The sequence below is a fragment of the Elephantulus edwardii genome, unplaced genomic scaffold (genome assembly GCF_000299155.1).
Source record: "Elephantulus edwardii isolate Elephantulus edwardi_28Jun2011 unplaced genomic scaffold, EleEdw1.0 scaffold00013, whole genome shotgun sequence".
In the NCBI taxonomy this organism is placed as follows: domain Eukaryota; kingdom Metazoa; phylum Chordata; class Mammalia; order Macroscelidea; family Macroscelididae; genus Elephantulus; species Elephantulus edwardii.
In genome coordinates, this window is record NW_006399763.1 from 1,744,304 (window position 1) to 1,758,147 (window position 13,844).

Here is a 13,844-nt window from a genome sequence, read left to right on the forward strand (position 1 = left end):
CCTGGTGCTGATCACATCCTTTTCTGTTCTTTTTCTCTCCTACATGCACACTAGGCTGGCATCTTAATTCATCTTTCAGAAGATTTAATTGGCCTTGCTATGAAAATAGCGCTTTAAAATTCTTTTTCAAGTTTAATGTTGCATAAATGTAGAAGTATTTCTAGACTGTAAACTTGTTAGATGTTTTTACATCTATTCTCTTTTGTATTCTGTTAGAAAAAAAAATTTAATGAAAAGAAAATTCAAAAACTTCATCCTGTGTATGATATTTATAATATTACTTGTATTTTATCTTCAGGTAAGTGATTCTTTTTTTGAAGTTGAAGCCCTGATGGAAAAGATGAAGCAATTACAGGAATGTCGGGATGAAGAAGAAGCAAGTCAGGAAGAGATGGCTTCTCGTTTTGAGATAGAGAAAAGAGAAAGTATGTGCGTCTTCTCTTCAGGTAAGAAGAATTACATGGGCAGTGTCATTTTATTGCTTACATCTTTTTTGTTTAGAGAATTTAGAATAAGTTAAACACATTAAATATATCTTTCCTTTAAGAGAAGCGATTGGATGGGTATTTCTGTTTAAAAATAATTTTTGAAGCAGGCACCTAATTCATCATATTGTCTATAGAACAGCTGCAAACTCCCCAGGCCTGCACAGCCCAGTGCTTGAGGAGTTTGCTCCTCCTGGATTAACCTTTTCACTCTTGGCATTTTGAACTAGTGACTGATGCCTTTAAGGGCCCTCTCTGTCAACCCTTATCTCCTTATTCCCAGTAAAGACCAAGAGTATCAGCAAAGTGCTAGGAAACAGCCCTGGCTACCAAAGAGATGCTACCAGCCATGTGCAGTGCAGAGTCAGTCCAAGTGGATAATTAACACTGTGTTCTGATTTATCTTTGGACTTTTATATGCCAAAAGTAAATCCTCTGTATATTCTAAGGGAGCTCTGGTGGCTTAGTGGCAAGAAGCTGCACTGCAATCCTGAAGACGTTCGAGGCCACCAGCCACTCACAGGAGAAAGAGGGACAGTCTTCTCTCATGAGATTAACTGCCTCCAAAAACCCACTGGAGGGGCAGCTATGGGTCTCTTCCATCTCTGTGGTTCACAGCAACAACAATATTCTAACTTATTTCTGTACCTATATAGAAAATTGTGCCTCATAAATTTTCTGGTTTTAAGGTAATATATTTTTAAACAAGTACTAAAGATGGACTTTTTGATCCTGCCAGCTTGAAAAGGTGTTTCTCCATGCTACACCATTACTTCATCAGGAAAAAAAAAGTTCTCTTGAAAAAAGTGCTAGACCAAAAAGGAAAACATTTGAGTTCTGATACTGAAACTACTGTTAATAAGCTTTACAAGCCTGAATAAATCGCAAGCTTCTTCCTACCTTTAGCTTTCCTTCTTTTTTCAAATAAGGAAATTTTGATCCTGGAAGGGCTGGGATTCCTTCCAGCATTAGAATTCTGTGGTTCTGTGAAAAGAATCCCTAATGAAACAATCAACAACAGCCTAAATCCTTATGCTTAGCTTTTATCCATATGCAGACTACAAGATTTAAGATAGAAAATGGATAGTTTAAAGAAGAAAAAGTTACTATCTTAAAATGCATTTTTAACAATAACAGAATAGAAGACACTATGTGTTGAAAGCATCAAGTTTTTTTAAATAACAAATTTGTATAAATGGTGAGTGGTATATTAGCTTGTCATTCCTCCAACTAAAGGTTTCATTTTTTTATCCAACCATAAAAACATAGGTTACTGCATAGTACTGTGTTGACTTAAATTACCTCTTCCCTATCACCCATACCCAAACTCTTCACCATTTTAGAATTGTTTCTAGGACCAATATTAAGCTCTTAGAGAAATCACAGAATGTATGGAAAGACATTAATATTCAAATCATAGAATGTATGGAAAGACATTAATATTCAGATAAGTCTAAGTTTTATATTGAGTATAGCTGATTTTTTGCTGAGTGAATAATTCATGAAGCTGGAATCTATGAAGAGGAATGTGGCATCAGCATCGGAGGAAGACTCACTAACAACATTCAGTATGCAGATGACACAACCTTTCTTGCCAGACATGAGGAGGACAGCAAACACTTGCTGCAGAAGATCAAGAACTATAACCTTCAGTATAGATTACTTCTTAACATTAAAAAACTCTCGCCAGTGGGCGATAGATAGATAGATAGATAGATAGATAGATAGATAGATAGATAGATAGATAGAGAAAGAATTGAAATTGTCAGTGATTTCATCTTGTTTGGGTCAACAATCAACACCCTTCTTACCAGGAAATCAGTGGGCACTGGGCAAGTCTGCTGTTAGGGACCTCTCTAACATTCTTAAGACCAGTGATGTCAGTCTGAAGACTAAAGTGTGCCTGATTCAGTCATGGTCTTCTCAGTCACCTGCTATGCATCAGAGAGCTGGACAGTGAATAAGGATGACAGAAGAATATTGATGCCTTTGAACTGTAATGTTGGAGAAGATTACTGAATATCCTGTGGACTGCCGAAAGAACAGACAGATAGTTCTTGGAGAAAGTGCAGCCAGAGTGCTCCGTGGAGGTAAAGATGATGAAGATTTGGCTCCCATACTTTAGACGTGTTGCTAGGCAAGGCTATTCCTTAAAACAAGACATCATGCTTGAAAAGATGGAAGGTTAGTGACGGAGAGGAAGACTCCCCAATGAGATGGACTGACACAGAGCTGGCAGCAGTGGGTTCATGTATATTAAGAAGGATGAGGACGGCACAGGATAGGGCAGGGTTCAGGTCAGTTGTTCATAGAGTTGGTATGCGTCGTACTCAGTGGTATAACAACCACCATCACATTATCACCTTAACGATTATCCACAAAGATAATCATACTTGTATACATAACTTACTGTTGTTATTAGTGCAATCCACTTGGTTTTGTACTCGTTGAAGCCCTTAGAAAACTTCTCCGTAGGATTTTCTTGGCCATAATTATTATGGAAACAGGTTGCCAGGCTTTTCTCCTGCTAAGCTGCTAATGGGCTCCAATCAAAGTTTTGGTTAGCAACTGGGTGCTCAACCATTGCCCCTGAAGACCTCCCCATTACACCTTAATAGACATGTGCTGCTGTTGAGTTAGAGCCGACCCATAGCTGACCCTTCAGCGGGTTTTCAGACACAGTTAATCCCATCCTTCTCCCACGGAGCAGCTGGTGGATTAGAATTTCAGGATTGCAGCACCACATCCATATATTAAGTGGAAATAACAGGAGGATTACAAGTGCTATTAAAAAATAAAAGGCTTAGAGAATTGTACTACTATCTTATTTTAAACAGAAGCTCCTTTAAGTAAATTTCATTTATTAAAAAGTAAACTTTTATCGTTTTCAGGCTTTAGTTTTTTAAAAAATATTGACTATTCAATATCAAAAATATTATCCTATTTTTATGTGTTATTGGTAACATTAATTTTAAGTTACATTATGTTTTTAAAGTTTTCAATGACATTCTTCTCTTTAACTATTTCAGATGATGAAGAAGTTACACCAGCAAGAGATGTATCTCGTCATTTTGAGGATACTAGTTACGGCTATAAGGATTTCTCTAGACATGGAATGCATGTTCCAACATTTCGTGTCCAGGTAAAATTTCAAACTGGTGTGTGCCTAGATAGGCAGCCATTAATTAGAAGATGTTTTTCCCATTCCCATGAAATGTAAGTCAACACACTGTGGAACATATTGAACATCATCATTAATATCACATGCAAGCAATGTATTGCTTCAAATAAAAAATGACTGGAACAGTGCATAGACAAGTAACTGCCAGAATTTGAGCACCAGCGATAATGCTGTGGATGTCGTCAGATGGATGCTGGCTGAAAACAGAGAATACCAAAAGAATGTCTATTTGTGTTTTATTGACTATGCAAAGACATTTGACTGTATGGAGCATAACAAATAATGGCTAACATTAAAGAATGGGAATCCCAGAATACTTAATTGTACAAAACAAGAAGCTGTTGTCTGAACAGAACAAGGGAACATAGTTTAAAGGCAGGAAAGGTGTGTATCAGGAAGGTGTCCTTTCTCCATAGTTATTTAATCTGTATGCTGAACAAATCATTCGAATAGCTGAGCTCTATAAAGAAGAATGTCAGATCAGTATCAGAAGACTTGAATTATACAGATGACACAAGCGTGCTAAAGTTAAGAGAACTTGAAATGCTTGCTGTAGAAGATTAAAGACTACAGCCTTCAATATGGATTGCATCTCAACATCTAGAAAAAAATGCTGACCACTGTATGAATAAGCAACATCATGATAGATGGAGAAGAGCAGTATTGAAGTTGTCAATAATTCATCTAACTTGGATTCACAACCAACATCTCCGGTACCAGCAGTCAAGAAACATATTGAATTGGGCAGTAAATACATATCTGGTCAGGGACTTCTCCAGATTACTCAAGCACAGTGATGTCATTTTGAAGGCTAAGGTGTACCTGATCACACATGGTCTTTTCAGTCACTTGCTAAACATCTGAGGACTGGACAGTGACTAAGGATAACAGAATTTTTAATGATGCCTTTGAGCTGTGGTGTTGCAGAATATTACTGAATATCCCATGGACTGCCAAAAGAGTAAACAAATCTATGTTGGAGAAAGTGCAGCCAGAGTGCTCGTTGGAGGCAAAGATAATGAAGTCTTGTCTCACATATTTTAGGCATACTGTTAGGAGAGGCTGTTCCTTGGAAAAAGACATCATGATTGGAAGGTTGGAAGGTCCATGAAAGAGAGGAAGACCCTTAATCAGATTAATTGATATGATACAGTGACTGCAACAATCAACACAAGTGTGTCGCAGATGAAGATGAATTAGAATAAGGCAGGGTTTAGATCTGGTATTCACAGGGTCACTATGAGTCATACTTGACAACACCTAACAATACAAACTAACAGAAGATTTTACATAAATAAATACATTTTCCTATTTTCAGCCAAATTCTCTGGTGTTTATTATGTCATGAAAATTCATAAATTGATTACTCAGAATTCAGAATTCATTCAGTCATAAACAGAATTATCAAGGTAACTTGGGTATTCTCAGGACGGTGCACTAAATCAAATTAAATTACATAAATAAAAGTCATGTTTGATAAATTGTACTTGTTCTAGAACCTAGCCGAGGAGATCTATCTTAGTGGTAAGGAGTTGTGCTGCCACCTCAAAGGCATGAGGTTCAAACCCACCAGCTGCTCAGCAGGAGAGAGATGGCCAGTCTCCTCTTGTGTGATTTATTGGCTCTGAAAACCCACCAGAGGCTCAGCTGTCTGTCAGTTCCTACTCAGTGGTATATATAATAATAACTACAACAGAACCTACCCATACCTATATATACCCAAACCATCAGACCTATTCAGTTTAAATATAACCCAAGAAACTGGACTACTTGAAAAGAATGCTTCAGGATTAGAGAGTAACTTACAAAGGTGGTGCTGATGACACAAACTTGCTTGCTGAAAATGAAGAGAACTCAAAACTCTTAAGATCAATGATGATAGAGCCTTCCGTATGGATTACACATCAACATCAAGAAAACAAATCCTCAAAACTAGATTAACAAACATTATGATAAACAAAGAGAGTGAAATTGTCAATGATTTTATTTTACTTGGATCCACAAACAGCATAGGAAGAACCAGCATTCAGGGAATCAGAAGACCTATTACAAAGGGCAAATCTGCTGTTAAAGACCTCTTGAAAGTGATAATGAGCAAGGTTATCACTTTAAAGACTTAGGTGCACTTGAGCCTTGCCATAGTATTTTCGGTTGCTTCATATGCAAGTGCAAGGTAGAGGGTAGGTGAAAAAGAGGAAGACCTTCAGTGAGATGGATTGATGCAGTGACTACCAAAGTGAACTCAAGATTGTGAGGATGGTTCAGATCTGTTGTTCATAGGATTGCTATTAGTTGAGTCAGCTTGACTACTTGACAATTTATATGTAAGAAAGTTGGGTAGTGAATAAGGAAGACAAAAGACTTGATGCTTTTGAGTTGTGGTGGTGGCAGAAGTATCCAATGGGTTGCCCAAAGAACAAGATAATATGTCTCGGAAGAGGTCCAGCTGGAGTGTTCCTCAGAAGCAAATATTTTATCAAGAGGGACCAGTCATTTGAAAGGGGCATCATGCTTGGCAAGGCAGAGGATCAGGGAAAGACAGGAAGATCCTTCCTGACATAGAATGACAGACACAGTGATTGCAGGAATGGGTTTCAACACAGAGGAGATTGCAAAGGTGGTACAGCATATAATTTCACACTAGAAGTTGAGATTGTCAATTAGCAAATGTTTTTGAACTCCAGTTTTATAAGCCTTTTTGTCATCCATAAATACATACGGTAGCTTAATTATATATCTTATGTCTAATAGATAAGTACTTAATTTAGATGATCTGAAACTCCTAACTTTACTAGTAATTGTGTGGGGCCAATGTTCAGTAATAAGTAGTTCACCAGAACTATCAAAATACTTGGGAATTCTGAGATTTTCTTCTCTTGCTGAAGGAACATGAAGATACTCTAAAAACAAGACAGGAGTGTGAGGGAAATGGAAATAATTTGTTCAGATTTGTATTTGAATTTTGAAAATTAGTAGGAAAAAATAAAAACAAAAAATGCAAAAATAAATAGGACAAATGTTGGACTCAAAAAAGAGTTCTAGAATATTTGTATTTGATAGTTAAATTTTTATATGAAACAGAATGAATTTTAAATTAGTTCATGTTGACTGGAAATTTTATGGAGATAGAATTTGAATGGGGTTTTTAATATGGTCAACGAACCAAGGTGAGAGAAAACTGTAGGCAATAATTGATCTTCAGTTGCAGGACAGAGTGAGGGAAAGCCCTCCCATGAGACTGGCTGGGATTCCAATAAAGAATTCCTACAATGAGAATTTAAAGTTGTTCAGGTGTGCACATACCAGGCAGAACAGTTTAGATTAAACAGAATTTATAGTTTATTGAAGGAGAATTGCTGGCACAGTGGTTAAGTGTTCAGCTCCTAACCAGAGTTCCGGAGTTTGAACCCAGGGCTACCCGACAAGCCAAGATTTGGCAGTCCACTTCTGCGCAGATAGATTTACAACCCTGGATATGGCCAGACCGTTTTACTTTATCCAATAGGGTCACTCTAAGTCAGCACAGGCTCAGTGGCAATGGGTTTGAGTGTTGTTTGTTTATCAAGGGCTTGCCTATACTAAAAGAAACAGAACGAAATGTAATTAAGTATTAAGTATTTACCTATTAGACATTAAGATATATAATTAAAAGACATGTTTTAGAAAAATAAATATGGGAACAACCGAAATGGGGCTTAGTAAATTTTTAGAAAAAGAATGAAGGCGCCTTTACGAAGATGGCGCCGAAAGCTAAGAAGGAAGCCCCTGCCCCTCCCAAAACTGAAGCCAAAGCAAAGGCATTAAAGGCCAAGAAGGCAGTCCTGAAGGGCATCCACAGCCAAAAAAAAAAAAGAAGATCCGCACGTCACCCACCTTCCAGCGGCCTGAGATGCTAAGACTCCGAAGGCAGCCCAAATACCCTCGGAAAAGTGCCCCCAGGAGAAACAAGCTTGACCATGATGCCGTCATCAAATTTCCCCTGACCACTGAGTCAGCTATGAAGAAGATAGAAGATAACAACACACTTGTGTTCATTGTGGATGTCAAGGCCAATAAGCACCAAATTAAACAAGCTGTAAAGAAGCTCTATGACATTGATGTGGCTAAGGTCAACACTTTGATTAGGCCTGATGGAGAGAAGAAGGCCTATGTTCGACTTGCTCCTGAATATGATGCTTTGGATGTTGCCAACAAAATTGGGATCATCTAAACTGAGTCCACCGGGCTAATTCTAAATATAAATTTTTCTCACCATAAAAAAAAAAAAAAGAATGAAGCCAGTAATGGAAAAGAAAGAGGGTTCCCAAGATTAGTTGACCCTTCTAGGCTGAGAGATTAAGAAAACAGAATTTGTCTGTGGAGCCCTGGTGGTGCAGTAGTAAGCACTTGTTAGCTGTAAAGTCTGTGGTTTGAACTCAGCAGACAGTCCAGGGAAGGAAGATGTGACAGTCTGGTTCCATGGAGACTTATATCCTTGGAAATCCTATTGGGCAGTTTTACCTTGTCCTAATTGCTTGAAAGTTGGGCAGTAAATAAGGATGACAGAAAAAGAAATCAGTGCCTTTGACTTGTGATATTGGAGAAGAGTACTGAATACCCTGTGGATGCCAAAAGAACAAACAAGTCTGTCTTAGAGGAAGAGCAACCACGGTGGTGCTTAGAGGCAAGGATGGTGGACCTCCGTCTCATGGACTTTGGGCCTGTTGTTAGTAGGGGTCAGTCTTTGGAAAAGATACTATTTTAGGAAAGGTAGAGAGGGTCGAAGATACGAAGACTCTCTGATGGATTGACACCATGACTGTCAATAAGCTTGAGCATATTGGGGATCCTAAAGATGGTGCAGGATAGGTCAAGGGTCAGATCTGTTGTTCATAGGGCTGCTATGAAGTATAGTTGACTCAGTGGCACCTAATAACAACATAGAAACCCTGAGTCAGAGTTGACTCAGTGGCAATGGCTTGTTTTGGATTTTTTAGTTGGTGTTAGGGAAGAGATGTCACTGGTTTTTAAAGTCTGTAACAGTTACAAAATGTCACTTTTTGCATGCTTCAATTTAGAATTTGAAAACATGTGACTCTATTATTAAAAAACTGGGTTCTCACTGCCAGTGAGCTCACCACACTATAGAACATTTTAAGCATTCCCTTTTCTTCTATTCCTTGTATTCAGGATTATTGCTGGGAAGACCATGGTTATTCTTTGGTAAATCGCCTTTATCCAGATGTGGGACAGTTGATTGATGAAAAATTTCATATTGCTTACAATCTTACTTATAACACCATGGCAATGCACAAAGATGTTGATACCTCAATGTTAAGACGTGCTATTTGGAACTATATTCACTGCATGTTTGGAATAAGGTTAGTCTGTTTAATTTTTGTATTTATAAATATTCTTTTGTGCTAAATTACTTAAACACATTTCTGCATATACTCATAACCATTCCCTTCCAGTAGTCTATGCTTCAAAAAACTAACTTAATGCAGCTTGTTTCCTCTCTCCTAGTTAGGCAAAAGAGAGGATCAGAGACATTGACAAGAATTAAAGAGCAAGTAGTCTTAGAATATATTGAGACAAAAAAGAGGCAAGGTTTGTCACCAAACATCTCTGGTCCCCGTTTTATATCTATGTTGTTATGTACTGTTGAGTTGGAACCAATCCATAGCTGATCCTCCAGCAGGTTTTTAGAGACAGTAAATCACATGGGAGGAGATGGCCCAGAGCAGCTTTAGATTTGAACCATGTGCTTTGGTTGGCAGCAGCACAGATCCTTACCATTAGGCCACTGGAGCTCATTGTTGCATATATATAAAGTACAGCAACATCATTACATATGTATGTGCATGTATATATTTTTATCTGTACCTCATAATATCTGTATATGTATATATCTTAGATATATATGTATCTAGGAAACCCTACTAGGCAGTTCTCCTTTGCCCTACAGGACTGTAATGAATCACAAATGACTTAGTAGCAATGACTTTGTTTTGGTTTTGTTTCTTGGTTGGTGTTAGGGAAAGACTCCATTGCTTTATATAAATTTATAGAGTTATATTCTCTACTATTTTTCAAAATACTTTATTTCTGCCTTCTGGAGACTCAGTACTCTTCATACCACTCTTCTGAATGTTCTCAAGGTTCTCCTGTACCCTCCTCAATCTTACTTCATAAAAAGTCAAGTCCTTGCTATTAAATAGCTACATTATTATGTTTTATAGGAAATACAGACATTATATACCTACTTCTCATACAGGGAGACCAGCTCCATGACAATATAAAGTCTTGCTATTCACTTTACAGGCTTGGTTAATTATTGATTTTAACCTCTTGAAGGTTGTGAGACCAGATCTACAGAAGCTCTCTCCGCTAAAAACCAGAGACTGTAGTGCTGAATGTTCTAGAATCCATCACCACTGGAGCAGAGCAGACATCTGAGGGAAATACACTCAGAACAGCCCCCCAGGTGTAGTTACGTGAGGCTATCTGTATAGATCATCCTTCCCTCCAGGACGACCCCTTTCTCTCATCTGACCTAAGAAACTCATGGAAACATATATAAATGTGAAGTAAGCAATTAAAATGATCCATGTTTTGTAATAGCCCTGATAATATTAATTATTTCAGCACTATTCCAGCATTCATTCATGATTATAAATATATATTATTACCTGGTACTCAGTGCTACAATATCCTTATTAAGTTTCAAGGATAACTTGTAATGGAAGCACTAGTAAATTGTCCCCCTCCTTGAGCTCAATGCTTCTTATGTCTTTACCCTCAATTAAGCATTAAGAACTATTACCATTTGTGGGATAGCTGCCTATGCACAGGACCCTGACATCCAGTCAGAACCAACTCATAACCAACCCTCCATTAGATTTCTCAAGCTATAAATCTCACAGGAGACACATGCCCATCTTTCTCCCGTGCCTCTACATAGGAAGATAAAAGCATTTCTATTGATGTCTGTACTTCTTAAAGAAAAATATTATGCATTAAAAATGGAATTTTCTTTGTATCTTTAAACAGGTATGATGATTATGACTATGGTGAAATTAACCAGCTACTGGACCGTAGTTTTAAAGTTTATATCAAAACTGTTGTTTGCACTCCTGAAAAGGTTACCAAACGAATGTATGATAGCTTCTGGAGGCAATTCAAGCACTCTGAGAAGGTACCTAACTATTTTTACTTGTTTGTAGTACAATAATTTTTATTCTCTTTCACATAATGGCTCCCAACCCTATGATCCACATCAGTCCAAAGAACAACATTCCTGGCCCCTCGTCAGAGCTGTTGGCCTGGTTGCATCATTTAGGAGAAAGAAGAATGTTTTACAAGAGCCTTTTTTAATTGTGTGTAGATAGAACATATCTGGCCTCTTGGCAACATCTTTAAAGAGATTAGTGAAGAATATACTCTATGTACCATTGAGTCAGAACTGACTCAAAGCTGACCCTCCGGCTGGTTTTCAGAAGTAGTAAATCTCATGGGAGGAAATTGCTCATCTTTCTCCTGCAGTGCAGCTGGTGGATTCAAACCATATGCCTTTGTGTTGGCAGCACGGCTCCTTACCTCTAGGCCAGCAAAGCTCCCTGAAGGATGATTTTGTTGTTGTTATGTGCCATTGAGATGATTAGGTAGAGAGAGTTGGTATTCTGACAAAGCAGTTTTTTTTATTTTTTGAATTTTGACAGTCCTTCAATAAGAGACATGATCAAATATAAAAGAAAGCCCATAATATCCGAAAGGAAGATTAAATAGTTGTTAATTGACTTAGATATAATGATATTCTGTCAAACAAGCCCAACTTTTTTTTAAAGATAATTTTTATTTATTTCTTTATTCTTTTTATGTGTGTACTGTCAGATTGGATCTGACTGGTACAGGAGGCGATTGTTCCTCCTTCTTCAGCAGAGCATCTGGTGGATTTGAACCACGCACCTCTGGGATTGCAGTGCACTTTCCTGCCTCTAGGCCACCAGAGCTCACCAAGCCCAACATTTTTAAATTATTCAGTGACATAATGAAATTTATCTTGGGGGTTTGTTAGATGCACTGAAAGACTGATCATGAATGCTTAGAATCTTTCTTTATGTGATCTTGTGTTTTCTATTTAGGTTCATGTTAATCTGCTTCTTATAGAAGCTAGGATGCAAGCAGAACTCCTGTACGCTCTGAGAGCCATTACCCGCTATATGACCTGATACCTTTTCTCCATTGAAGATGATGGAATGATCAGCAGATAAGAGTCTACAAGGGAAAGGACCCCAGGACCAATGGTAGATAAAAGAATTCAGAATCCATTGTGCCATGATTCCTTTAGTTTCTGCTATTTTACTGTGGAGATGCCACTGCTGGCACGAGCAGTGAACGCTTGGCAGCTTCAGGGTTAGAGCTGTGAAGAAGGCTGCCATTCACAGTATTTTGCTTTTGACAGTACAAGATGCTGTATAACATTTTTAATACAGCAAATAGTAACTCTCCAAATCCTGTTGCTTTTTATGTTAAATAAGATAACAAGAATTGGAGCATGCAAAGAATGGGAGTTGGATAATGACTTAAGCTTTATACATAAAGATTTTTAGAAGATCTTGGTGCTGCTATTCCTGCCGGTGGAATGAATAGAATGGCTGTTCCAATTAAGCTATTAGTAATAAAAGTGAACACTGCTACTCTCTGAGCCTACATACATAATTAGTGTGGTTTCAAATTAAACTTGCCTATGTGTTATTTTTTTGCATCTAAAAAAGTATAGAAATATTACTCACAGCTCAGCAAAAACCATTTTGATGGTAACAACAGTTCTTTTCTTTCACTATAGATTTTTTTTTTAATTCAGAGCTATTGGATGGCATTAAGTTGCCATGATATTTTTCAAGATTTTCTTTAAGGAGCAATCTTAAATGAAAGCCTGTAAATTATAAGAAAAGCTAGCTATGTTTTGATATACTGTTTCCCAAGATTCTCTGACACTGGAGGACAGCTGTCTTGTGCAGTATTTTTGTTTCCAGCACCAAAATTGTGGAACTGTTTCTGTAGACTGCTGCGCAGTCCTAGGTGCATTTGAGCCCTCTGTTCTGCCCACCTCCGTGGTTCCCACTTTAAAGATTGTACAGCTCCTTAGGGAATAATAAAGCTGGAAAATATTTTTTAGTTGGGTTATTAAATTGGATTTCAAAAAAAAACGCTAATGTGTTTGAAATGCAAGAATGTTTGGAAAAATGTATTAAGAACTTTGTATTCTGAAAGTGTGAGTTGCTTTTGAAGTCTGTCAGTATTATTGGTATTTTTCAATAAAGAATAATTTTTCTCCATTTATTATTTTCTGTCTCATTTCCTTTAAAAAAACAAGACCTAACAATTCTGTCTCTATTTCCTTTTACAAACCAAGTTGAGTAATACTTAATGAGCCTATGAGATGTGAAGCTCCCAGTCATTTTAGAAAATACCAAAAGTAGTAGGCCTACAGGATGTTACTCTATTTAAAGCCATTTTTATCTTAGTAAGGGCTGATACAGTGTCCCTTCCTCATCCATTTTGAATTGAAGTAATCTTAGAAATCAAATAGAATTACTAAAAATAAAGACTTCTTGTCATAGTCTAATCCAGCACAACTCATAAACACCCTATGAACAAAAGACTGGAAGCCTTTCTGTAACCATCGTCGTCTCTCAGCGTTCACAGAGTTTCCAGAGGCATGTTGTTTAGGAAGTGGATGCCACTCCTGCTTCCAAACTTGTCTTCAACTGGGAGCTCCACCAGTCACTATCCATGGTAACCATGGATAACCATAGGTAATCACAGCAACCACAGGTTACCTATGTACAGCAAATTGACAGAAGTGTGCTGAACCACTTAGAAAGACTAATTACAAAAGCAAAAAAGTAAACAAGGACTGGGGCAAATGACTAGAAATTTAATCCAAGCTATTGTAATAACTGTTACCCATCATTAATTGACATTGCTCTATCAATGGGTAATAGAGTAGAAGGCATAATTTTGAGTCAAGGTGGTCTCTGCCCTCAAGGATATGTACTTTAGTGAAAATGCTGTTCTTACGTGCCTTCACGTCAGAGCCAACTCCTAGCTGACCCTCCGTTGGATTATTAGAGGTAGTGAGTTACACAGGAGATTGCCCATCTTCATACCACAGAGTGGCTGGTGGATTGGAA

At 37.7% G+C, this 13,844-nt stretch overlaps 1 protein-coding gene across 4 annotated transcripts in view; it reads left to right on the forward strand.

The window, feature by feature from the left end:
* SESN1 (sestrin 1) overlaps nucleotides 1-12,989 on the forward strand; it is a 176,166-nt gene extending 163,177 nt beyond the window's left edge. For 2 of the 4 annotated variants that reach the window (XM_006881161.1, XM_006881162.1), the window contains exons 6-10: nucleotides 299-446; nucleotides 3,515-3,627; nucleotides 8,836-9,026; nucleotides 10,699-10,843; nucleotides 11,790-12,989. In XM_006881161.1, coding sequence (XP_006881223.1) covers nucleotides 299-446; nucleotides 3,515-3,627; nucleotides 8,836-9,026; nucleotides 10,699-10,843; nucleotides 11,790-11,876 — 684 coding nt within the window. In that variant the 3' untranslated portion in view covers nucleotides 11,877-12,989. Of the gene's footprint in view, nucleotides 1-298; nucleotides 447-3,461; nucleotides 3,628-8,835; nucleotides 9,027-10,698; nucleotides 10,844-11,789 lie in introns of all 4 variants that reach the window. The other 2 variants (XM_006881164.1, XM_006881163.1) reach the window with 1 other exon arrangement.
* The last annotated feature ends 855 nt before the right edge of the window (nucleotides 12,990-13,844 follow it).